At 42.8% G+C, this 27,612-nt stretch overlaps 1 protein-coding gene across 1 annotated transcript in view; it reads right to left on the bottom strand.

Annotated features, from left to right (window-relative positions):
• Positions 1–11,755: 11,755 nt before the first annotated feature.
• The window catches only part of LOC141986274 (melanopsin-like), a 64,334-nt gene continuing 48,477 nt past the window's right edge, over positions 11,756–27,612 (bottom strand). Inside the window, exons 8-10 of the mRNA XM_074950609.1 lie at positions 26,107–26,281; positions 20,569–20,721; positions 11,756–13,111 (exon numbers count right to left, since the gene is read on the bottom strand). Coding sequence (XP_074806710.1) covers positions 12,725–13,111; positions 20,569–20,721; positions 26,107–26,281 — 715 coding nt within the window. The 3' untranslated portion in view covers positions 11,756–12,724. The remainder of the gene's footprint in view (positions 13,112–20,568; positions 20,722–26,106; positions 26,282–27,612) is intronic.

The following is a 27,612-nucleotide window of genomic DNA, read 5'->3' as shown; positions in this document are numbered from 1 at the left end:
GTGTCCAACCTCTGTCCTCTATTCAGATATTAAAAGACACTTCCCTTTGCTTTCTCACCTTTATTGCATAGAGGGGATTGTAAGGATAGGTAGCATGTTTTAAACGTGGGAGTGACTACTCACTGAGCCATAAGTTTATACAGTGAACACAGTCAGGCCTTCTTTCGTGAATGAACTGAGGTTTTGCCAACTACCATGCTTTTATCACAAGGCCCATGATATATGGTGTTTTTCTTAAAGCTCCAATGCCTGGAGTTGAGTTCTTACACGAGAATCTCAGTTTTCATAACACAATTCTAGGTGTAGCCCTTCTGGATACAGAGTCTGAAAATGTGAACACTAAGGGTTCAGAAGTAGAAGGCAAATAAAAAGGACCCTAAATCTACTGTTTTTACAACACCATGATTTTAAGCCAGTCTCATGATTGGGAGGGCCTGACTTATGTTTTGGAGATTTTGAATCTTGGGCTCAGCAATAGCCTCCTAATCATTTATTAAACATTATAGAGAGAATAGACCCCTATACCGCGAGGAGAAAGAGAAGCCCACTTCATCCATCTTTCTGTTATCCTGCTGAAGGTCCTTTGTACACACGGTGCCTTTGGGGCTCTGCAGCTTTTGTGGACGGATGGCTTGAGGGGAATGAGAGCATGGCTGGAGCCAGGGGATTGCTACTCTACACACCATCCCCCTCTGCCACACCAGCAGAATTTCCCATGTTAATAACTATAATGAGCAGTTTTAACTTCTGCACTTCTGTCTCTCAGGGATGGAAGGAGATGGGCTTTGCACCTCCATGGTCAGAGAACCTTACTGCCAGGAGGGAAGGAAAAATAAGAATGCAGCACTGAGGTGGGTGCCCCCTCACGTAAATCTCTGCCCTTTTTCCGAATGCTCTAGACCCATTTGGAAGAAAGGAGAGCAGCAGAATATGGACCTGGATTTCAGAAAAGCAGACTTTGACTCCATCAGGGAACTGATGGGCAGGATCCCCTGGGAGGCTAATATGAGGGGGAAAGGAGTCCAGAAGAGCTGGCTGTATTTTAAAGAAGCCTTAGTGATGGCACGGGAACAAACTATCCTGATGTGCAGAAAGAATAGCAAATAAGGCAGGCGAGCAGCTTGGCTTAACAGAGAAATCTTCGGTGAGCTTAAACACCAAAAGGAAGCTTACAAGAAGTGGAAACTTGGACAGATGACTCGGGAGGAGTATAAAAATGTTGCTCGAGAATGCAGGGGTGTAATCAGGAAGGCCAAAGCACAATTGGAGTTGCAGCTAGCAAGGGATGTGAAGAGTAACAAGAAGGGTTTCTACAGGTATGTTAGCAACAAGAAGGTTAGCAGGGAAAGTGTGGAACCCTTACTGAATGGGGGAGGCAACCTACTGACAGATAATGTGGAAAAAGCAGAAGTACTCAATGCTTTTTTGACCTTGGTCTTCACAGGCAAGGTCAGCTCCCAGATTGCTACACTGGGCAGCACAGTACGGGGAGGAGGTGAGCAGCCCTCAGTGGTGAAAGAACAGGTTAAGGACTGTTTAGAAAAGCTGGACATGCACAAGTCCATGGGGCCAGATCTAATGCATCCAAGGGTGTTGAGGGCGTTGGCTGATGTGGCTGATGTGATTGCAGAGCCACTGGCCATTATCTTTGAAAACTCGTGGCGATTGGTGGAGGTCCCGGATGATTGAAAAAGGCAAATATAATGCCCATCTTTAAAAAAGGGAAGAAGGTGAATCCGGGGAACGGCAGACCAGTCAGCCTCACCTCAGTCCCTGGAAAAAACATGGAGCAGGTCCTCAAGGAATCCATTTTGAAGCACTTGTCGGAGAGGAAGGTGATCAGGAACAGTCAGCATGGATTCACCAAGGGCAAGTCATGCCTGACCAACCTGATTGCCTTCTATGATGAGATAACTGGCTCTGTGGATATGGGGGGAAAGCAGTGGACGTGATATATCTTGACTTTAGCAAAGCTTTTGATACGGTCTCCCACAGTATTCTTGCCAGCAAGTTAAAAAAGGATGGCTTGGATGAATGGATAAGGTGGATAGAAAGCTGGCTAGCTCGTCGGGCTCAATGGGTAGAGATCAATGGCTTGATTCTAGTTGGCAGCCAGTATCAAGCAGAGTACCCAGGGGTCTGTCCTGGGGCCAGTTTTGTTCAAGATCTTCATTAATGATCTGGATGGTGGAATGGATTGCACCCTCAGCAAGTTCACAGATGACACTAAGCTGCGGGGAGAGGTACGTACACTGGAGGGTAGGGATAGGGTCCAGAGTTACCTAGACAAATTGAAGGATTGCGTCAAAAGAAATCTGATGAGGTTCAACAAAGACAAGTGTAGAGTCCTGCACTTAGGAAGTGAGAATCCCATGCACTGCTACAGGCTGGGGACCGACTGGCTAAGCCGCAGTTCTGCAGAAAAGGAACTGGGGATTACAGTGGACAAGAAGCTGGATATGAGTCAACAGTGTGCCCTTGTTGTCAAGAAAGCTAACGGCATATTGGGCTGCATAAGTAGGAGCATTGCCAGCAGATCGAGAGAAGTGATTATTCCCCTCTATTTGACACTGGTGAGGCCACATCTGGAGTGTTGCATCCAGTTTTGGGCCCCCCCGCTACAGAAGGGAAATTGGATGTGGACAAATTGGAGTGAATCTAGCGGAGGGCAATGAAAATGATAAGGGGGCTGGGGCACATGTCTTATGAGGAGAGGCTGAGGGACCTGGGCTTATTTAGTCTGCAGAAGAAAAGCGTGAGGGGGGATTTGATAGCAGCCTTCAACTACCTGAAGGAGGGTTCCAAAGAGGATGGAGCTAGGCTGTTCTCAGCGGTGGCAGGTGACAGAACAAGAAACAATGGTCTCAAGTTGCAGTGGGAGAGGTTTAGGTTGGATATTAGGAAACACTATTTCACTAGGAGGGTGGTGAAGGACTGGAATGGGTTACCTAGGGAGGTGGTGGAATCTCCTTCCTTAGAGGTTTTTAAGGTCAGGCTTGACAAAGCCCTGGCTGGGATGATTTAGTTGGGGTTGGTCCTGCTTTGAGCAGGGGATTGGATTAGATGACCTCCTGAGGTCTCCTCCAACCCTAATCTTCTATGATTCTATCTGGAACCTGGGACATGTGATTGTGTACTCTGGATGATGGAAAACTCCTCCTCCAGAGAAATAATACCCAGGCAGGAGCCGCGAGTTGTATGGGCCCATGGTGCCCGTGCTCCACCAATATGAGAGCATGGGGGCCTGCCTCCACCAAAGTTTGGGGCCCAGTCTCTCCCCTGGCCCCATCTGCCACCTCAGCCTGCCTCCCCTGGAGCATCCTCTTCGGCCCCGCCTATTGCCAACAGGAAATTTAAAAGGGTCTGGGCCCCCACCACCACCACCAGCAGCGCAACAGGGCTAAGGTGGCTTCCTGCCCGCCCGCTCCGCTTCCGGAAGTGGCCGGCAGGTCCCTGCTGCCCCAGAGGGCAGCCCGGTGTGCTGCCCCCACCCTGAACGCCAACTCTGCCAACTGCGGCCAATGGGAGCTAGGGGGGCGGTGCATGCGGGCAGTGATGTGCGGAGACTCCTCTGGCCCTCCGCCTAGGAGCTGCTGCCAGAGGGGGCTGTGGGTCGCTTTCGTGAGTTGCCCGAGGTAAGCGCTGCATCCCTCACCCTCTCCAGCACCCCACCCCCCTGCTCAAGCCCAGATCCCGCACCCAAACTCCCTCCCAGAGCCCACCCCCTGGCCCCAGCCCAGACCCCGCACCCAAACTCCCTCCCAGAGCCCACCCCCTGCACTGCCCCAGCCCAGAGCCTGTACCCAAATGCCCTCCCAGAGCCCAACCCCTCCCACACCCAAACTCCCTCCCAGAGCCTTAGGCAGGTGTGTGTGTATGTTTGTGTGGTGGAGGGGCGTGGGGACTTGGACCTGTTCCGGGCACTGCCAAAAATTATACAAATCTACCGCCCCTGTACCCAGGAACTCTGCATGGTTAAATTCACAAAGTTTCCCAAGTAACCTACAGTGTTGCCAATTCTTGCAACTTTATCATGTGTCTGTTGGGTGGTTTTCTTAAAGCCTCAGCTCTTAGAGTCAGGTGATAATGTGAAAATTTCACCTTTTAGTTCAAGAACAGGATGTTCCTAGCCCTCTTGGTCGCAGAGAACAGCATGAAAACATGATCCCTGATGGCTCTAAAACAGAAGGCAAATAAAAGCGTTTTTTTTTTTTACTTTCATTTTTTTAATCTTGCTAGATTCAACCTATGCTCCCCTTTTCCCTGCACTCAACTACACTGTGTTCAAAATCTGCTTCCAAATTTTGTGGCCTGAACCCTTCTCTTTCAGTACAGTTTGGAAACGCCACTACCATCAAAAACGGGGGCGGGGTGGGGGAAAGGCCTGGGGGAGTTTCTTATCTGGATATCCTACTAGCTCAATTGCTATCCCGGCCTGACAGGAACAATGTGGCCTGTAAACTTCACCCAACAAGAAATACATCATTGTCTCAACAGTACCAGAATGTGCTATTACCACCAAATGCTGAAAGACTGTCTGCGAAACACCTTCAAAACAGTGCTTAGAAGCTGTGCCAGGAAAAAATAATCATGCAAGAAAATAAATCCAGCCCAGCACAAAAACAATGGCTCCCTGAGGAAGCAGCCTGTGCCAGAAGGGACACATGCCAGAGCATCTTAAAGAACCACCGCAGCCACTCCCAGAGTGGGCAGCATAATAAAACAATACAGTACCACCCTCTGCTTGCCGAACTGCCTTGGCCTAACAGATCATCACTCAAAGCCAGTGAGGCCGAGGAGTTTAAGACTCAGGAGAAAGACAAACCAGACCATTAATAGACAATGCAGTTATTTTATTTTGCAGCCTTGAGGGAGCTTTGTGGCGTGACAAATATTTGTCCTACCTAGCAACGTGTACGTGGTTTACACGTAGTTCCTGTGGGCAAGAGGCAGCCACACACAAAAGCAGAAGATGAGCTGAGTCTTCAGAATCAGCTGCAGCAGAACCCTCTCCACCTTACAAAATCCACTGCATGAGAGGAATTCTCTTCATGAAGAGAACTCTGTTTTAATGATGATGTTCAAACTCATTTCCATAAAATTACCATGTGGAAAGAATGACAGAGCTTCTGTCCATTCCCCAACTATCTCTGGAAGTTAGGCTCCAGATCCTCAAAGGTATTTAGACACCAAACTCCCATTGAAATCAGTGGGAATTAGGCATCTAAATACCTTGGTGTATCGGGGCCTTAGTAACTAGACATGTTTGATGTGTGCTTCTTGTTAAGAAAGAAATTCACGACATCCTATTAGATCAGATGATAGAACATCTGCCTATTGTTTTACTCAACCACTAATTTAGGCTCAAAAACCTCCAGAAAGTATTTGAAACTCCCAATAACTCATTCAGCTCAAAACTTTGAGTCTAGCAGCAGGATTACTTGGGGATTTTTTATTTTATTATTGTGCCAAACTAATCCACTGTCCAAGATTATCCACTGTTTGATGTCCCTTTCATTAATCTCTCTCTCAGTCTAATTTACAAGGGAAGTTGCAGCCTCTGTGGAGCATTTTAGAAAGGATTTCAATTCCAGAATTTAAAGGAGAAATTAGTTTGTAATCAGCACATTCTACTGGTTGTGGCAGGGATCTTCACCACTTTGAAAATTAAACTATTATAGGTATCAAACAGAATCAAGAAGCTTCCTTTATACATTCAGAGTCAACTGATCAGATAACTTGATATAAATTCATTCCAAAACCACAAGAAGTTTTATCACACTTGAATCTTCAAACAGAATGCCTACTGTTCCAGTCTCCCATTAGAGGTGGAGTCACCCTCGACACCTACAATTAAGGTTGCCTAACACTTTCCATTGTAGACTCCTGGTTTGGTTGCTTAGAGAGTTATTAAACTGTAACCATTCCATCTGACATTTGCCACACTGCTGTCTGCCCAAGGCTGATTTTTTTTTATTTGGAAGTTTTAGACAATAGGGTTTGGCTGTTTCCGAAAACACTGCTAATAGAAAAACAGTGGTGCTGTTAAATATTTCCAGCTGTTTCTTTGAAGAGCTTCATTACTTCCATGCTTTGGAGCGGGAACTTGAAATTTGGAAGGGGGACACCTCAGGGAGGTGTATTGTGCTGTTCCCATTAAAATCCACCCACAGTTAGCTCAGCTATAAACCTCTGAAAACTACCATTTTCATAGGTGTAGTTGAGTTTATTAGCAGCTTACTGCTCAAACCTTTGAACAATCTTAATCTACTGAGCATGCTCTCAGGCACAGAGGTAAAGGGCTAACACTCTTATTATTTATAATTTTATTATTTTTTCCAAATACAACAAATATACCAAAATATCAGATTCATCATAATACAGAAAGGAAATAAAGAGGGTTAGGCTAACGGAAGGGGAAGGAAAGTGACATCTCTCTCTTCAGGGTCTATGTTAATTCCAGACCTCTAAAAAGTCAGCCCAAATTGTTTTGAATTCCCTTTCTGAAGAATGCCAGTCATTTGTTAGCTGTGAGGTCAGCCACATCACTGGTCGGGATAGACTTTTCCATTTTTGCAGGATTAATTTTGTAGGGACCAAAACTGCATGTTAAAACCATGCCGCCTTGTTACTAGCTAATCTCCAGGTATCAGGAATATATCCAAGAATTAAATGTAAGGAGACAGGCTCCAACTTAGCATCCAATATCAAATTGGTCCTTTAACCCACTTCATACAGGAAATCTTGATGAAGGATCATTCCCAAAACATATGAGCTCATGTAGTACCAAAGGAGTTACATTTTCAACAGAAGTCCGCATTTATGTGGCCCATAACCAATAGCCTATGTGGGGACCAGAGTACTGGAAAAAGCTTTTGGTTAATAAGTTGTAGGCTCAGGTCTATAGTTGCTTTTTAAAGATTAGAGACAATTGTTTTCCAGTGGGTTGCAGATAGTTGTGTATCCAAATTTCTTTTCTAAGCAACTTTCAAATTATCAATCGTTGGCCAAGTTTTTGGGCCAAACACTGGATACCATTGGCTGAGAAAATCCAGGAAGTTTCCTCCAAAATAATAAAAGTTCTGGAGGTCCCAATGCATCTGGTCCAAATTCATTCCTAAGTAAATGCTTTAACTGGAGATATTTCCATGCTCTGGAGCAGGGCAAGCCAAATTGTGGCTGAAGATCTACAATGTTTTAAAATGATCATTCTCAATTAGCTGTGACAGTGTCATAATTCCTCCATGTCAAGGTTTTGTCACTAATGTTTAGGACAGGATTGCTCCATTGGACCATCTCTACATGGAAGAATGGATGGAAGCAGAGCCTTTTTTACCAAGCTCACCTCACAACCGTTATTGCGAAGTGCGAACGCTGTTGATGGGGATGGTGCAGCAGCTGCCATTTTGTTCTTATTTTGACTTTTATATTTGGTGCACTCTCGCCAGCTCAGTGACTGGGAGTGTTGAGTTTCATTTGAAGGCTAGTTTTAGACGGAGGGGGACCCAGCAGGAAAAGCACAACTGACTTTTGAAATGATAAAAATTATTTTTAAAAAAGTATGCAAATATAAGCAATAAACAGCAAACATTTTTGGAACAAAATTTCTATTTTTGTATCAGATTAGAGGATTAACATTTTTCTCTCTGTGAAATATTTTACAAGGTGAGATTGTTTTACTTTCGATAGTAAAGGATTATGTCCCCATCCTTGTACTGTTTGTGTACTGTGAGCAAGAATTAGTGGTATGTATATGTAGAAATGGATTTGCATGTGATTTACATTTTCCGTGTAGTATAGAGTTTGTCGCACTAACAAGAAAATGACAGGAGGGTAACACAGAAACTTTATAAAATGAGTGACAGAAATGCGGCAGGACCCTTGCATGATTGAGATTTGTGAAAATATGTGACAGATTCAGGAAGGATGAGCATCCCAGCAGAAAAACACTCCTCTCATATAATTTTTCAGTGCAATCCCCATACTGGGATATTTATGTATAGTACCATGCTATGAATTATCAGCAAAATATGAACCACTGCCAGCTTCTGTTTGACCAGATATGTGGGACATCTGCTGATTCAGCGACTGCTCCTATGTCTGACTTCACTCTGTAGTTTAACTGTCACATGCATTTGAAATATTAAAGGGACACTATCAAGTGAAGCATGATTAATTCACACCCCCTGCCACCCCACATGCTCCACAGATAAAATAAATTTCATATTCTACACCTATATACTCCTGCCAGATTTTAGGGTGTTACAATCAGTTTCCTTATTTTTTAGACAAGGTTCTCCCCTCCTCTGTGTGAAAGCATACCACAGCAGAGGAACTCATTATTTATACAGGAGAAACTATGAAACTGGTTGTGCAAAAAGTGCTGGCAAATACATAAACAAGCAGAAAAATAGAGAAAAAAAGTGTATTTTTCACTTGCAGTTACATGTTACTTGTAACAACAGTACGTAAACAGCTTTCTGGCAGTAGTCTATGAGGGTTTTTTTTTATGTTGGTATTGCTTTAAATGAGGGGGTGTAATATGTTTGGGAACGCACACTGCAGATTTTCCAGGTCTTTCCAGGAAAGGGAACCAATGATATAATGCCTGCCCTTGGCCCCACCTGAACCAGCGGGAAAAATACTTCAGCATTCAAAGAGTTTAAATAAGGACTTATTTCTTATTCCAAACCTTTATTTTACCATTGTTTTAAACTAGAACAGGTTGAAGTCTACCTTCTGCAGCCCATTGATTCATGGGAAAAGGAAATGTTTAACAGACCTGCAGTCTAAGACTTACGTTACATATGGATCCAGTAGCAAAAATGCATGCATGGTACATTTGTTTTAAACAGAGAAATCACAGAAGCAAACAATTGCTCATTAATGGCTAGTAAGATTCAGGACTAAGATCAAAGTGTTTTGCCAAAGTTATTAATTGGTTTTGGTCAGGCTCCTCAAACTTGGGTGTCTGTAGTTGAAGATCTCAATAGAAGACGTCTGATTTTCAGACATGCTGAGAAACCAGTTTTCACAGAAATCAGTGGGAGCGCTGGGTGTTCAGCACCACTGAAAATCAGGCTACTCCTATTGAAATGTCTACCTTTAGATGCTAAGGCCTTAGCTTCTCACAAACTTCAGCATGAACCTAATGAGTGCATGCGAGGGGTCCCATCAACTTCAAAGCAACTCCTCACATGAGTAAAATTAACAAGTGTACTGGGGGGGGGGGGAATTAGAGCCCAAGTTTGAAAAGGTCGTCCCTTTTACTTTAATGTGCTCTCTCTCCAGCCATTCCTTTAAAAACAAAACAAAAAACAAAACAAAAAAAACTAAACACGGTTAGGACTTCTCTCCTTAATCCATTTGTATGAACAAATACATATATTTTCTAAAAGTGGGAGACTGAGTCCTTACTGTACATTTGTACGTTGCTCTTAATCCAAAAGTGCAAACAGAGTGGTTCACAAAAGTCTTCTTTTCCCCAGTCCCAGAGATTGCTTCGCAGCTGCTTCTGACTGCCCTGGTTTTTGGAAGGAGCAATGGCCTGCTGGATCTGTGTAATTGTGGATCCATAAGTCCTAGCTCCTCTCCTCTCCCATATTTCCCCCTCCAAAACCCCCTCACATAGAGCTCTGCTCCTTGGTATGCAGAGAATGTGGACACTCTGCACAGGCTTCAGCAGCCTGCCTCCTCATGCAGGAGAACTGCACTGGTTGTGCTGTGTCTAGGTCCCTCCTGCCACCAAATGTTATCACCAGGAATTGCACGTGTGTAATTGAAAGCAGAATTTGGCTCTAACACGCCTGCAGGAAAAAGAATGAACAGGGTGGGAGAACAAAGTTGCTGATAGGCACTGGATAGATAGATGACAAGACAATCATGATGGACAACATGAAGTCATAAGGAAAATGCGTGGAGGGCTAAAGAGAGAAGGTGAAAAGTGTGGATACTACAGATTGGTGTCCCAAAACCTTAAATGGTTGGACCTTTTGGGCCTTGCCCTCTTTCCCCTCACTCATTTTAGCAAACTACCAGGTTCTTTTTTTGTCCCGGTATCAGCTCCAAGAAAACTTCATAGTTTTCAGCTCAACTGGCTGGAAATCTTCAGTTCCTGAGGTGAACCGTGGAGTCTTCTGTAGCAGTGATGCACCAGCCAGTTCAGTGGAATCTGGGGTGTGTCTGAACTGCAGCTACAATGGAAGCAATGAAGTCTTTTCAGGGATGGAACTGCAGAGAAAGTTTCTGTAGGTAACGGATCACCTCCAGAGACAGACAGCACCCACAACAGTGTATATCTCTAAGCACTCTTATGGTTGAAGGGGGAGTCTAGAGTGACCTCTAGAAAGTGCTGGCTCCAGGTGCATGGAAGTGGAGAAAGAGTCATGGTCATGGAAATTTCAAATGTACTTCCTAACAAATTACCATAAACTTCAAAATTAATTATTGTTCTGTTATCTTAAAGCATCCTCAGGAGGTTATTTTCTAATGATAACTTGGAAACTGTTTTAACAAGTTACAAGTTTGTTTAGATTGTAGGGCAAGGACTGTTTTTTAATGTGTGTTTGTATAGCGCCTAGAACTATGAGGCCCTGATCCTGGCTGGGGCATCCTGACACGACTGTAATACAAGTAATAATTAATAATAAGGTATCCTGAGAGTTCATAATAGCATTCAATGTTATTTTAAGTCATGGCAGCTCTGTGCGTCCAGTGAGAGCAACACATGTACCAAAGAAGCTAGACAGACCTGTCTAATTCCCCCAGCTATCCCATCAAGTCTCTCAAAATTTCTTACTGACACCTAGCATCATTCTAAATGATGCCATTGTGGATGCATTCCAGCCCCCACCTTGATTTATCAGTTGTGGTTTATACTTCAGTTAACTTACTGTTAACACAGCTGCAAACTAGATTTGGCTTGTTTTTGATTTAAAAAGATAAGCCTGCAAGGTTTCCACATCAGGAGGAAAAAAAAAAAAAAAGCAAGAGATAGATCTTAAAAGCTCTTAGTGTGTGCACAGAACAGGGAAATGCTCTCAATATAATGTACAAGGCAGTCACTGGAATAAAACAGGACATTTTTACGAAGACTATGAAAACAAATTCAGAGGATCAGCTGCTTGCTTGACTTGAAGTCTGTTAAGCAAATTATGTTCTGTTACACCAGTAACTATTTTCTTCAGTGAAGTTAAACCCACATGAGAGAGAGCAGAATTTAGTCCATTGTGTGTCCCACCAGTGGGTGTGACTGAGAGAATGAGAAAGAGTTGGAGGATATGTTTAAGAAAAGAAAAATGGGGAAAGAAACAAAGCCACAAGGAACAAAATGCTAAGCAAGGAAGGTATTCTGAACTCAAGGAACTAATATGAATCAAAGATGAAAGAAACAAAACCATTATCCACAAGTCAATGTGTGATCTGGGATCCTGCAGTAAATCCCACATTTACAGTGGTATAGCCCTATGCTACTATACTCAATTCCCACTGGAGCAGCTGGGAAATGACAGTTGGGATAGGAAGACAAGGTGAGTGAGGTAATATTTTTTATTGGACCAACTTCTGTTGGTGAGAGAGACGTGCTCTCGAGCTACACAGAGCTCTTCTTCAGGCTGGGGTCAGAAGTCCATCTGAGGTACTTTGGAAGGCTGGTCCCTCACAGTAAAGTTTATGTATCCCCATTCTTTTTCTCACTGGCAGCTCAGAGGATAAAAAGCTCTTAATACCTGCCTTCCCCCGCCCCCCCCTTTGTATCCCACAAACAAGAAAACTGAACTGTAGTAGTTGGTGTTTTATTTTCATCAATGAGAGAAGCCAATTGTGAGAATCCACCCTTTGAATAAGAGTCATTACAGTCCACACATGCTTAAACAATACTGTGCACCCCAAGATACTCTAAAATGCCTTTAAGATTTGTTTTGGGGGCAGTATAACACCTCTAATCCTGTCAGTAATCCGTTGAATGGGCCTGGTGGCTGCCCTAGCACTTAGCTCAAATCTAAGCCCCTCTTTCTTACCCTTATTATCTTCTAAACAAATAATCACTTTTGTCGTGAACGATCCATTCATCTAGCTAGTACAGGAAACTTCCTACTAGAAAAAAAAAAAGACTTGATAAAAAGATGAAGGTGCTTCTGATTATGAGGTTGTATCAAGACTTGCAAGAGAGACTGGTACAGGGTGTCCACATTACTCACCAGCTCGGTGGGTGCTGCTGTAAAGTTTGCCATAATTTTGGGCAGTACTCTTCTGAAGTCCATACTGTCAAGAACAAATTTTGGTGTATGCAGTCACTACATAGCTTGTCCTGTGATGACATTCCAGAAACTACTGCCTTCTAGAGAGAATAGTACTTGGAAGGACGTTGAATCATGAAACTGCATCCTGGGCACCCACGTAGGAGAAGTATTCATTGGGTGCTAGATATTTCTTTGCTGGCATTCACCCATCTATGTTCAAAAATCATGAAGCAACTGGTTGACTTGAAATACGCCATTCTAGTTTGCTGCGAGATATTCCACTGATCATTTTAGCAGCACCATCTAAAAGTCTGTTTCAGTGTCTGAAGAGGTCTGAACAAAGATGGATTCAAAGACTGCCTAGTGACTATAATACGAATAAACAAAAAGTCTGAAGATTTAATCTGGAAGGTTTTAGTTATTTGGTATAATAATGTGGAGAATCAGCCAAGAAAACAATGAACAGAAAGTTTTCTTTTTTACACTTATGACAGAAACTTCTCAAATGCTTCAAGGAAATCTGTGGAAGGGTTAAGCCCGTCTATGTCCAACAAATTATTCTTGCCATGAAGGTGGAATAAATCAGTCTCTTCTGCCTCTCCATTTTCATGTTCTTCTTGTCCTTCAACGAGGTTGGTCTCGGAAGTAGGAATAACAATGATACGTGGGATTGCAGTACTAATGATGGAGTCCAGGCCTCTGTTTATTTGAGTTTCCCCTTGTGAGGTATCTGAGCCTCTTCCTTTGCTGATGCTGTTCAAGCCAACGGGAAGAGAAGCTGCTTTTAAGGAACTGGTCACAAGTGCTTTAGGGGAATTCTGTAGGACTGACCTCCCAAGCAGCTTCTGCAGGTAGCTGGAGGAGAGCAAAACCTAGGGTAAAAACAACACTAAATCTTTAGTACCATCATTTGACATATAACAATTGTAGGTTACCTCACCCCACTGAAACTAGTATTTGAACTCTCTTGTTCCAGTCCGTTACATTTTAGGTGCCAGTTCTCTTGAGCGGTTTCCCCATTAATATTTGAGCCAGTGCCCCAAAATAAAATCAGTATCATGTGATCAATGTATTAAAATTTACCGAACTGTCAGTCTTAGAAATGCACAACATATACAAAAAAATACTAAGTGAAGTAAACAGACACGTATTTGGTCAAACATTTTCAAAAATTTGTAGGTAATGGACATGATTCCATTTTATGGCAGGATCAGTGGAGCAGCACATTCTTAACCATATTAAAGCATTATTTATCCATTACTAATCTGGAACTGTATTGTACCCATTCTGCCATAAGTTTTTATGGTTACTGGGCTAAATCCTCAGCTGCTGCAAATCAGTACAACTCCATTGTCTTCCACTGGAGCTGTGACAATTTACACCATCCAAGGATCTAACCGACTTCCTGTTTAAAAAAAAAAACAACCTTCCAAGGAACACATTTATATATAAAAGGGAGAATTTTTTTCAGGCGTCCCAGTAGTGACACAGCATTATGCTGCTGCATGAAAACTCTTTGGGGATGAAAGCAGAAACTTCCATGTGCTCACTCTCCAGAGTAAAACTGAGTTTATTTCACAGCATCTTCTATTCTTTCTGTTCTATACAGGCTCTAATACTGCTCTCATCACTGTAATATCTGAGGGTACATCTACCCTGCAAAAAAAGAACTGGTGCACAGGCCCAGGTCAACTGAATTTGGAGCATGTGGCTTGGACTATGGGGCTAAAAAGTTGCAGTGTAGATGTTCAGACTCAGGCTGGATCCTGGGCTTTGAGACCCTGTGGGTGGGTGGATTTCAGAGCCTGAGCTACAGTCTGAGCCTAAATGTCTAGACAGATATTTTTAGACTTGCAGCCTCAGTCAGATGACACAGGCTCTGGGACTTGGTGCTGCGGAATTTTTATTGCAGTGTAGACAAACCTTCAGGGTTTTAGAATAGCCTCTGCCCCCACCCTTAAGAAAGTTCCAATCCTGGATCAGATGCCTCATACATGCTTTACATGTTATTTCTCAAACATTTTAACACATGAAATCTGTCACATCTGGAACCTTTTTTCTGTATAATGAACAAAGAAGGATCTCGGATTAAATATTAATTCTAACAGTTTGATTCTTCGAATCTTTATTTTCTTAAAATTCCATTTTCCCTGTCACAACCACAGTAACAATTTCAATAGTTATGTCCTTGGATGTTTCCCATGTACCTTGTCCTCCCAGTAGGTGGCTCTGTAACCATAGGAAATATAGATAGTACCATATTTAACAAAAATTAGGGAAAAGAAAAATAATTCCACTTCTTTGGCTTCAGAAGCTCTTCACTTTCTGTTCACTCTGATCAATTTATAATTTCATGATGACCATTTTAGTTTACCTGGGACGCTCAAAAGATCAATCATCATCAGGAGTATAAAAATCACAAGACTCACAAGAATGCAAAGAGCAGGGAGAACAGAAGAACGGTTTAATGGGGTGACAACAAAGACATTCGCGCCAGCAAGATACCTCACTGAATGATAGCGTTGTATCAGTCCTTGTCTTTGAAGGCTCATGACTTTCCAAGACTAGGGGGAATTGTTAAAAAAGTACCATTTGGACTAGTGTTAAAATATGGACCTTCAGTATTCCTATATGACAGGTTTCAGAGTAGAAGCCGTGTTAGTCTGTATCCGCAAAAAGAACAGGAGTACTTGTGGCACATAAGCATAGCCCACTTCATTGGATGCACAGAATGGAACATATAGTAAGAGATATATATACACACACACACACACAGATAAGTTGGAAGTTACCATACAAACTGTGAGAGGCTAATTAGTTAACATGAGCTATTATCAGCAGGAGAAAAAAAGTTTTATAGTGATAATCAAGATGGCTCATTTACAGTTGACAAGAAGGTGTGAGGATACTTAACTTAAGGAAATAGATTCAATATGTGTAGGTCTTCTATACATTATTGTTTCTCTGCCACAGGTATTTCTGTAATGCCTATCTGCATTGTATCTCAGCTAACAATATTTGCCTTTTAATCTACAGATATATAGGAACAGTAGATATTGCTATCTTTTGGGAGCGTAGGTGTGCAAAGCAGGTATGGAGACTGCCCTGTGAGATCATCGTAACTGTCTGCATTTTATGATTAGAGCCTCATTTCATACTACCCACATAGCCTAGTCACTGTCACATGACACATCTACTTTCCCAGACCTGAGGAAAAGCTCTGTGTGGCTCGAAAGCTTGTCTCTCTCACCAACAGAAGTTGGTCCGATAGAAGATATTACCTCACCCGCCCTTGTCTCTCACATGTTTTAGTGTCATTCTAGATTTGATGTGTAATCATGTCAGTCCATTGCCATAGGCCATTTGTATCATCCCTCCCAGGTGCTAACACAGCAAACACGCTCTCCCAACGGGCTGGCAGCTCTGGGAGGCATTGCCCCTGGGGTGGTAATGAACTACCACACTCTGGCCTTGGCTATAGGTCAGCACCCCGCAGCAATTTTGCATTTGAATCAACTTACGAAGATATTTTAGGATACAATAAGTTTCCTTACTGAATGAGGGAGGCAACCTAGTGACAGAGGATGTGGAAAAAGCTAATGTACTCAATGCTTTTTTTGCCTCTGTTTTCACTAACAAGGTCAGCTCCCAGACTGCTGCGCTGGGCATCACAGAATGGGGAAGAGATGGCCAGCCCTCTGTGGAGATAGAGGTGGTTAGGGACTATTTAGAAAAGCTGGACGTGCACAAGTCCATGGGGCCGGACGAGTTACATCCGAGAGTGCTGAAGGAATTGGCGGCTATGATTGCAGAGCCCTTGGCCATTATCTTTGAAAACTCGTGGCGAACGGGGGAAGTCCCGGATGACTGGAAAAAGGCTAATGTAGTGCCAATCTTTAAAAAAGGGAAGAAGGAGGATCCTGGGAACTACAGGCCAGTCAGCCTCACCTCAGTCCCTGGAAAAATCATGGAGCAGGTCCTCAAAGAATCAATCCTGAAGCACTTACATGAGAGGAAAGTGATCAGGAACAGTCAGCATGGATTCACCAAGGGAAGGTCATGCCTGACTAATCTAATCGCCTTTTATGATGAGATTACTGGTTCTGTGGATGAAGGGAAAGCAGTGGATGTATTGTTTCTTGACTTTAGCAAAGCTTTTGACACGGTCTCCCACAGTATTCTTGTCAGCAAGTTAAGGAAGTATGGCTAGATGAATGCACTATAAGATGGGTAGAAAGCTGGCTAGATTGTCGGGCTCAACGGGTAGTGATCAATGGCTCCATGTCTAGTTGGCAGCCGGTGTCAAGTGGAGTGCCCCAGGGGTCGGTCCTGGGGCCGGTTTTGTTCAATATCTTCATAAATGATCTGGAGGATGGTGTGGATTGCACTCTCAGCAAATTTGCAGATGATACTAAACTGGGAGGAGTGGTAGATACGCTGGAGGGGAGGGATAGGATACAGAAGGACCTAGACAAATTGGAGGATTGGGCCAAAAGAAATCTGATGAGGTTCAATAAGGATAAGTGCAGGGTCCTGCACTTAGGATGGAAGAATCCAATGCACCGCTACAGACTAGGGACTGAATGGCTAGGCAGCAGTTCTGCGGAAAAGGACCTAGGGGTGACAGTGGACGAGAAGTTGGATATGAGTCAACAGTGTGCCCTTGTTGCCAAGAAGGCCAATGGCATTTTGGGATGTATAAGTAGGGGCATAGCGAGCAGATCGAGGGATGTGATCGTTCCCCTCTATTCGACACTGGTGAGGCCTCATCTGGAGTACTGTGTCCAGTTTTGGGCCCCACACTACAAGAAGGATGTGGATAAATTGGAGAGAGTCCAGCGAAGGGCAACAAAAATGATTAGGGGTCTAAAGCACATGACTTATGAAGAGAGGCTGAGGGAGCTGGGATTGTTTAGTCTGCAGAAGAGAAGAATGAGGGGGGATTTGATAGCTGCTTTCAACTACCTGAAAGGGGGTTCCAAAGAGGATGGCTCTAGACTGTTCTCAATGGTAGCAGATGACAGAACGAGGAGTAATGGTCTCAAGTTGCAATGGGGGAGGTTTAGATTGGATATTAGGAAAAACTTTTTCACTAAGAGGGTGGTGAAACACTGGAATGCGTTACCTAGGGAGGTGGTAGAATCTCCTTCCTTAGAGGTTTTTAAGGTCAGGCTTGACAAAGCCCTGGCTGGGATGATTTAACTGGGAATTGGTCCTGCTTCGAGCAGGGGGTTGGACTAGATGACCTTCTGGGGTCCCTTCCAACCCTGATATTCTATGATTCTATGATTCCAGATCTTGACAGGATGGGCAGGTTTTTTTTTTTTTTTTTTTTTTTTTAAGGAGGAGCAGAGGAAAGTGAGATGATTCTCTGCCTCAGAAACTTTACTATATTGATAAATACAAGGACTAAATGATCCTTGACCTGACTACAACTCACAGCAAGATCAAGAATAGGTTTAAAGTGTTGCAACCAAAATCTGTTGTCGACAATCTGGTCATGCTATCTAGAAATCTAAAGTAAATGCCTAAAAGATCAGCTTTGTGTTTTTAGGGCAACCAGAAGACCTGATGTTGAAGTGCTCTCATTGATCTTGACAAGAGGATACATGCTGGAAGCTATTGAAATATGCTTGTGCATGTAAGCATCACAAAGAAGTGCTTCACACCCTGCACCTGGGACACTCAGTGTAAATATTGTGAAAGCGCCTATCTGCAGCACTATAAACCCCATATGTCAGTGAATAGTACTGAGAACAATAGAGTGCAGGAACCCAATCAAGGGCTACTTATCAGAACTACCTGAGAGCCATCCTTCGAGGACAAAAATCAGCATAGCCTCTGATTCTTCTTGTAGAGAACAGTGTGGCCAAGTTACAGTCATTAAAATAATGAATTACGATGGGTCAACATGTCTATGAAGAAAACCTCAGATTTCTACCCCCACCCCCACCCCCCCGCAGCTTCTCTCTCAGGAAAAAAAAGAAAGATGGGGGGGGGGAAGAAGAGAAGAGATTGAATTTGGAGTTCGGGGTGTCTGGAGGGAATCCCCTAACCCTTCTTCCTCTCCACTGTCTTAGGTATTATGTCCTGACATGGATCTAGCAAGGGAGCTCTGAAGCAAGGTGAGGTCACCCAGTTTGGGTTCACTCCTTCTGGCAGGAACTGAACATTTCAGGCACCCAGCCCTGTGACTGAGGGTTAGATGGAAACTTCACAGTCGGGCCCTTTTCCTACTTTCTTCTGCACAGAGGCTCTGATCCTCTACTGTTTCCATGGCTTCCAAAGCCAAGGCCTAAATATAGCACCTCTATATAAAACACTAGCTGCCTTCCTCACAAAGAGACAGGAACAAACTGGAGGTCTGGGCACAGAGGAACAAATCCTCACCTGTTGTATATCAAAGTAGCTCCATTGATTTAAGCGGAAATATGCCAATTCACAGCAGGTGAGGGTGTGGCCCATGGTGGTGACCGAGGTGGGATTTGGCACCAAATCTCTTGCTCCCAATAGGTCCTTCACTGACACCTGAGGAGCAGACCTACTCATTGTCCATACTGGCTCACCAAGCTAGAGAAAGCTGGCCTAAGTGGTGGCTCTTGATCTCTGTCATCATTGTCTTTTTTTGGTTTTAAAGTGATGAAACTGGTTGATGTGACTTTTGCAGTGGCACTACCTGGAATGAAAGAAAGTGAGGATTATTCTGTCAATAGAAGGAGGTATCACACCACACTAAATTATTTAATTTATGTTGCCCAAGATTCCATAAAGCCTTAATGTTACTCTGCAGCCAGCAACAATGTTTTATTGGGCCAGATTCCCATTTACATTAAGGCCCCTTTACACCATCCTAGCAGTGTAAAAGGGCCTTAAAGTAGAAACAAACTGCATTTACATTCACTTTAAGTCCCTTTTACATTGCTTTAGCAGCATACAGGGGCCACAAATGTGAATGAGGATCAGGCCCATTATTTATACAGCAGCAACTTTGTGGTGGATACTTTCACGGATGAGAGTGGAGGTCCCTGCCTCAGAGAACATGCAATCTAAACAGATAGCACATAGATGAAGTGCAGAGATGGGACCCAAAAGCACGAGCTGACAATACCGTACAACTTGTCAGTGACACAATCATTCTTATGCTGTTTTATTACTTCTTCAAAAACTATTTTCTACTGCCTGCTTTGTCAACGCTTTATAAAGGGGAGGACTAAGGTTTTCCAGGCCTTGTGGAAGAAGCAACATGAAAGAGACACCTGAAGGTAGAGTCAGTGGATGCGTTCAGGAGTCAGGAGATCAGTTTGCTGTGATTCCCAGGATAGCTTCTCACTTAAAACTATGCTGTCTCTAGAAAAAAGAACCAGAGATCCAGAAGAAAAGAAAGGTGACTGAATCAGGTGACACTTCTTATGGTGTATTGTTCGTTCAGTTAGACATGTCGTAGGTATTGCCATGAAGAGCTGGGTACCGAGAAACCTGGGAGTACTAGCCAACCTATTAGTAGGGTGGGTATTGAGAGTCTTAGACCTTTGTCTACTGAAGGTGTAGCATTGGCATATTTTCCCATGTGATTCACAGCAGTACTGTATCTGGAAGTCCAGTGAGACTGAAGTGTTGGCAAGAGCTGATTCAGGGGTGATCTGAAGTCATCTTCCGAAGTTGCACCTCTGGAAAAGTGACACTTCTGAGAAAATGACATCAAACTGCAGCAGTTTGGTTTGTAGTTTTATTGCATCCACAAGAGATGCGCTCAGTACTCACCATCTCCAGTTTCAGTGAGAGAAGGGGGGCAAGCTGCCAGACTTTCCCATTCTCAGGGAGAAATGGGAGTTTCTCTCTCCTCTTCCCCCTCAACAAAGATAAAACATTTTTTTAATGTATACTAAAATGAGGGTGCAAAAAAAAGTGGCTTCCACTACTTCTGAATCTGACTTGAAACCCTGATTTTGTAGCAAATGGAGTCGGTCACAACATGGAGGTGGGTTCCTTAGATTTGGGAGTGGGATGAGATCAACCAGGGCTGGAGGAGGTAAACATGCTGAGATGAAGCAGTCAGGTTCTTAAATTCATCCCTACTAACTGCGCTACAAGTCAGCATTTGATCTGGCTTTGGAATGGCAGGTTGCTTTTCCAGCCACGGCAAAGCAGCCGGGAAAAGAGTTAAAGCATTCATAGGGCCTCTAATGGTGGGGGTGGGAGAAACCTTCATACGGGTGAGGTCTTCAAGATGTATCCACCTGAGCTTCAAGGCTGAGTGGGTAAACCAGAGAAGACTTGCCAAAGAAAGATTAGACAATAAAAACAAGAAGCAATTAAGTCCTTCTTTTACCTTTTCTTCAGTTATTGCATTGAAGCTGTGTGCCTTCAGAAGCAGTTCCCTCCTCTCCTCCTGTCTCGGACCCGATGAAAAAGAGTTACTCCTGGAAGGCTGCAGTTTCTTATGAACCGGCTCCACTGGCTCAAGCTCTACGTCACTCCAAGCCTAAACACCAGGTGAGAATTATTTCAAACAATTATAGTCTCTCTAGCTTTCTATATTTTCTTTTTCATCTGCTGGTAAGCAGGTTGCTTTTGCATGTAGACAAAATGAGTGTGTTCTAAAATGGGTCATATACCCAGCCCAGATGAATCTCCCATTAGACAAGAATTATTCCACATACTTTTGATTTTCAATCTTTCTGCTCCCCTGAGATTTGTCTCTTTGGAAGCACAGAGCTTGTAACACACACAGTGCGTCCATTTTTACCCAGATTTTTTACTCACCTTTGATCTCTGTAGTATAGTGATGCTTGTGGCACCTAAGTATTAGATATCCAGTAGCAGAGAGAGAGTACAGTCTGGAATGTGGGCAGATACTTCGCTTATTTTTCCCGTGCCTCACTAGGAATGGAGCTCAGACCTGATTTGCTACAATCTAACTATTCCATTTCTGGACCTATCTTGTGCAAAGATTGTGAATCATGACAAATTAGATGTTGATTTTGTGATTCGGACAAAAGGTGGAGACCAAACCATTTTCCACATGCACTTGTTAGGATTTGAAATGAGGTCCATGAAGGTGTGAAACTAATGCATGAACCTCACTGGATTACTTAGTTCCCTCAGCTACGAACAGTCTTTTCATTTTTCCTTCCTTGTATAATTAAAACTACAGAGGCAATTTTATTTACGTTAGAAACATGCACACACTCAGAAAAGAGAATGTGTTCCGTGGAAACAGCTACATTTCCTACTTGGTGCTGCCAACTTGTGCGTTAGCAAGTGTGTTCCAAAACTGCCCCACGAACTGCTACCATGCAACACGCAAAAGCCACGGAGTTAAGCTTTTATTTCAAAGGGCATCTACACAGCTGCACTAAACGGGCATTTTAAAACCATGTTTCCTGTCAGTCACTGAAAGAATAATTGCCTCTGGCAATGTCAGATCAACCCAGCACTGCATGACAACAGCAGCAGCAGCAGTTTTGCTTGAGACCTGTAAGCAAAGGTTAGGCCAAGGGCTGACACCGTTAAACAACATTATCCCATGCCTAGAAAGGAGAATACTTTAAAAACAAAACAAAAAAAAATGACTCCACTGAGTTTACAGAAAATTAATGATGACTAACCGAACAAAAGAAATGGCTCAGGTCAGGACATGTCAGGTGCTATAGCATGACTACAGTGAACCTCATTTAGCATCCACTGATCTACTCATCCATAAAAAAACTTGAGAGGGAAATAAAGGAGAAAATGAGAGTCAAGGAAAATGGAAAGGTGAAAGAAACAGGAGGATACATAGAAGAGGAGAAGAGAAATGAGTTAGAAATCTTCCTTTTTTTTTAAACTCTTATTTTATCATCTCAAGAAACAACACATTTCCAGTGCCACCGTTGCATAAGCGCTATGTAAAACTAGTGACGTAGGCCTTGATCTAGCAAAGCACTTAAGCAAGTGCTTAACTCTAAGCATGTGAGTAGTCCCAGTGACTTTGCTGGATATGTATCTTACAGCAGAAAATATACCTGATTTTCCTATCAGAATGCTTCATATATTTTATACAATAGCCTAGGTTTCTGAGAATAATCTTAATGCTTCCACAAAATTTGCTTCAGTGCAATTACATTACCTCAACCTCATGAGCAATATCTTAACGTATCATCCCTATAGTCCGGAACTTAATGGCCGGTGAGTGTAAATTAGCTCAAAGGGCAAAAGTTTCCAAATTGTATTTACATTATTACAGAATTACTTATCCTTTTTTTTTAAACAGCTTCAGTTGCCATAGCATCCGTAGCACTGCACAATAAATACAAAAACAGAAAACAAGTGATTCACAGAGATTGTTCAATAAACAATCGCTGCAGTGTTTCTACCTGCAGTGTTAAGGTCCTTCATCCTAACATAGTGACAATCAGTTAAATGCCTGGTTGAACAGGGAACCCTTAAAATTTGCCCTGAAGGCTGAAAAACTCTGGGTCACATAGACTTATAGACCTGAAGATCAGGGCCATATGAAGGAGCAAGTTCCCAGGGGATGGTGTTCTGCAGACAATACTATTCCTGGAAAGTTCTGTTCCATTCAGCAATTGTAAAAGCACTGGAAGTAACTGTAATTGTTGCAGTGAGGCATTCAGGGAGAGGCATTCTCTCAGGTAGCCCTGACCCAGACCAGTTAGTGCTTTTACATGATAAAATTTTTGTATGCCCGCTAAAACTTTTCATTTTAGCACTGAAGCAGGAAGATTTTTTGACCACACACAAGAATCTCAAAGGGTACAGATATTCTCAGTTCAGTGTACGTGGATTTAGGTGTGTAGTTTCCTATGGCTATGTCTGCGCTAGCGTTTTTCAGACAACTGGTGCAACTCCACTGGAATCAGCTACATATGACAGATTGGTAATGTAAGGCAGGGACGGGTTTTTTCTACTTTTTTGTCCTGATTTTTCAGAAGACTGAAATGTTCCCAGCGCACTCTCCTAACAGTTTGGCTCAGGGCAGATCTAAATGACAGAATGATAAAATGACTGTGCCCTGTTTACAAAAGCAGGCACTCCACAACCTGCTACCTGTAATGGTGGGAGGTTCTGCCCAAAATACTAGTGTAGGCAAAGCTTGCGTGTCAAGGACAAACCAGTGTAGAATACTCTCAAATACAACTCTTAGCCTGCAAAATAACAAGAGGAGAAACAACTGCAAGTTGGTGATGCTATGTAATTTAATTTTTAAAATATAGTAACTTAGCATCTGTTATTCATTTTAATTAAAAAGAAATTTTGCAGTCAATACATTATATAAAAGCTAGGGGAAACGGTTACCACTTATGTATTACTGAATGTATAGTTCTACAATGAAGTAGCGCTGGCCAACAAACAATTAGTTGTGTTCTATTATATCTGTCACCATGATATTTGAATGCCCTCCAAGAGTGCATTAAGTGACAAGACTAGTGTATGTCACCTGTGGTTCTTGCCATATTATTATTTATTTGTATTATGGTAGCATCTAGGAGCCCCAATCATGATCCAGGAAACCATTGTACTGGGTGCTGTACAGAAAAAAAAAAAAAAGATAGTCCCTGACCCAAAGAGTTTACAATCTAAGTTAATTGTACTACTGAAAGTACCTCATAAGACAGAATTTTCCATTTCAGTTGGAGGTCCAATTAAAATAACTGCATGGTCTGTCTGGAAGAGCTGCAAAAGGAATGGGCTTTACACATACCTTAATCTAGTCCATAATTTGAAATATGACAGATAGGTTTATTTGATTGTGGTTTTACCACTAGATCTTTTCTTAAGGGAAGAGACAAATTATTTCACTATCTGTTCTGTGTTTAGTTTTTAAAAAAGATTGTGACAAATTAAAGGCCTGATCTTGCAACTGATAGTCCATGGGCAGAGTGTTTTGTAGTCCAGAACCCTACTGACTGGGGCTCTAAGCAGATGCAGCAGTCTGCCTGTGCTCTTTCAATTCAGAATCAAACCATGGTGTCCATCATGGATTTAAAGAGAATAAAGAATGTAAGATGCACTTAATGTCAAATATTTGGATCTACAAAGCATTAATATAGACCTAGCTTGAATGCAAAATGATGGTCAGTCAATTTAGTCTAGAACACCAATGAACAAATACTTTGACTACTCTGAGTGGTTTTCAGAACTGGCTGGAATGTGGGAAGAGAGGATCATATTTTGTAAAACAAAGGAGGATTTGGACTGTGTTAGAAAGTGCAGAGGAATGGTTTCTTCCAATGCTTGGTGCTAACCTCACTAGCTATAGTCACAACAACCAAACACAGCTTTTCTGTTAGTGTTTATGAAGTTACACAGTAGTTCAGTGTGTGCATGGGAAGGTGGGGGGGGGGGGGCAATTCCCTTTGATAGGTGACCAGGAATCTATAACAAAAGGTTTTGTTCATCTCTGCACCCTTGATTGGGATTTCTTCAATATGCCAATGAGTACTGTCTTTTTGCTCATTTTTTGTTTATTTTACCATTTGTTTACAACACAGTTGTTTAAAAATCTTTCTGGTGCTGAGATCAGTTCACAGAGAAGCAGGATCTCACATTCCTAAAGGTGGACTGGAGAATAAAGTAGAAAATAAAGTGCTGTATTTCCAGTCTCTACTCAGATATTTACAACTTGAAACAGTTGCAAATCAATTGGTGAACTGGGAAACAAAGTGTTACTATGAATAATTATGAAAGTTCAATATTTGTTTGCTTTCTGAGAAGTAACGCTACGTAGCAGAAGGAAGCCATTCAGGTGCCTTGATAAAACAGAATGGACAGTTTTTGATCAAGTTTTTGAATAATTTATGTTCTAACCTGTGTGAAAAAGAATCATCTTCAAGCCAGATTGTCATGCTCCCTGGTTTTGTTGATGTTCATCAACCCACTCCTAGATCTTACTGTTTTGTCAAAATCTATCTTATCTGAAGAATTTAAAGCATCTCTTTTGATATTTGGCTATGTTATTTTGGTCATGTTATTTTGACTCTGATATTAGTACCCTGAAATAAGTAGCTTGCAAGTGACACACGTCACATCCTTGAGTCCTTATCCTTGCCTAGACTGTTGTCTTCCAGCCCAAAGGACAGTCAAGGGGTAAAAACCTAACTTACTCTTAGTTCAACCTGTCACAGTGATTATTATCTTTGTGAATGTTCTAGATGATAGTCTGAACTGAGTGAACTTTCTTATGCTGGTTCAGCACAGTGTGAAAGAGCTGAATACAGTAGGTCCCTGGAGAGGGCTAGCACTGGCTGAGTGCATCCCCTATGCAGACCACTGATATGCTAAGTAATGCCCTAATAGGCACAGTGTCAATGCATAAGAGGCTGACTTTTCAGGAGTTGGGGGGAATGCTAAGAGGTCAGTCTGGGGGACGTGAGATTCCCCAAAGGGAACTTTTTATTTTTAGTACTATTCTGTCTGGTCCTACGGATATGAAGCCTACAAGGCCTGGGCTCTACTGAATTCTACCTGACAGATAAAGAGTGAAAAGACTGAGCGCGCCATTTTCATAATTTAACCAAAAAAATATACATTTTTGTAAAGTTAATGTGAATTTAATGTGCATGATTTTTCAGAGGTATACCCCAGGCAGAGCACCAGCTGCTATGACACCCAAGATTCCACTTCTACAGAACCACCACATTGGAATGCATGGTAAAAGTCAGATCAATAAACCAAACGATAATATTCCTGAACGACAGACAGTTAATCTCCTATACAGAAACAACTTTATTCTTCCAAGGCTTTCAGAAACAGATGCAAAAGTATGACTTTGGATCCATTTTTAGAGAATTAACTGGGGACCTGACTTGTTTCAGACAGGCAAGTTTTATACCCAATTTCCTCCATGGAAATAAGAAAGACTTACTGCTTCTCCAGTGGAAACTGATGAAACACAGCTACTCTTGTTCCTGGAGGCAAAGGAGCGACGACTGGAGACAGAGGACCTGAATGATGATTCATTTATAGAACCTGATGAGAGATCGCTCTTTGATATCCGTATGAAAAATCGCAAGCAGGGTACAGCACTGCGAATGGTTTTCCTGAAGGGGAACAGGAAAGTAAAAGTTACAAGCTGCATAACACCACAAATACTAGCAGCACTGTTTGGAAAATGGTCTGACAGAAGTTCTCTCTCTTTTGGTAATCTCAGTGTAGCTTTTTTTTTTTTCTTTATAAAGGTTAAAGATTACTTGGAAGTAGCTTGTTAGGGCTAATGTGAACCGTTAACAAGACAAAAGGAAAGACATCACGTGGATTCAGCGGCTTTAAACCAAAAGGTCCATTGCAAGGATGCGTGGATGAGTAGTGAGAATTGAAAATACAATGAATTTTTAGTAATATATTCAACTTAAAAAACAATTAGTTGTTAATTTGATTGCAAATAAAGGATTAATACTGCAAACATACAAAGCTATTTAACCATAATGGGTCAGATTCTCTCCTGTGATGAGATCTGTTCTGTGCACGGGAGAATGGGAGAAGCATTGGGGAGCCGATGATTATTTATTTGTATCATGGTAGTGTCTAGGAGCCTCAGTCACAGACCAGGACCTTAATATGTTAGGCAACGTACAAATACAGAACAAAAAGATGCTTACAATCTGCAAGCATTTACAATCTGCATAATGTTTAGTAGCAATCTAAGAGCCTGTCTATACAGCATGGCACACTAGACAGAGTCGGATTATGGATTTGTGGGGCCCTGGGCCAGAGCAAGTGGGCCCCGCCCCCATTACCTGGGGCTCCTGCAGGGGAAAGTGAGGTGGGGTGCAGGGGCTTCCCCCACCTGCCCAGCACTCCTGTTGGGGAGTGGAGCCGGCAGGACTGCCGGGTGGATGGGCAGAGTGGGGCAAGCCCCTGTGCCCCAACCCCGGCAGGAGCATCGGGTGGATGGGCAGGCGGAGGAGGTCAGGGCATAGCGATGCCCATTTTTCTGGGGCCCCCCCAAATGGCTGGGGTGCCTGGGCATGGGCCCAGTGGCTGATCCGCCACTGACACGAGAGGAAGTGCACCAATGTGTTGTGCACGAACAAGCCTGTACAGACCTGCTGGCACCAACTAAAAGTTCCCCAGCATGCTAGCGTAGCGTGGGGCTAGTTAGGATACATGGACTTTGCAATAAAAAGCCTGTAGCCCCGAGTGTCAGAGACCATGTCCATTCACCTGGGTTTGCAGGACTAAAAATTGCAGTGTGATGTTTGGGTTCAGACTGGTGCCTGGGGTCTGAAACCCACTGTCCTCAGGAGGTTTCAGAGCCTAGGATGTAGCCTGAACCTGAACATCTACACTGCAAGTTTGTAGCCCATCAGCACGAACCCAAGTTAGCTGACCCAGGCCAACTGCAGCCCTGCTGCATGTCTTTATTGTAGTG

Source organism: Natator depressus, chromosome 4, assembly GCF_965152275.1.
Source record: "Natator depressus isolate rNatDep1 chromosome 4, rNatDep2.hap1, whole genome shotgun sequence".
Lineage (NCBI taxonomy): Eukaryota > Metazoa > Chordata > Testudines > Cheloniidae > Natator > Natator depressus.
This window is presented reverse-complemented; position numbering and strand designations above follow the sequence as displayed.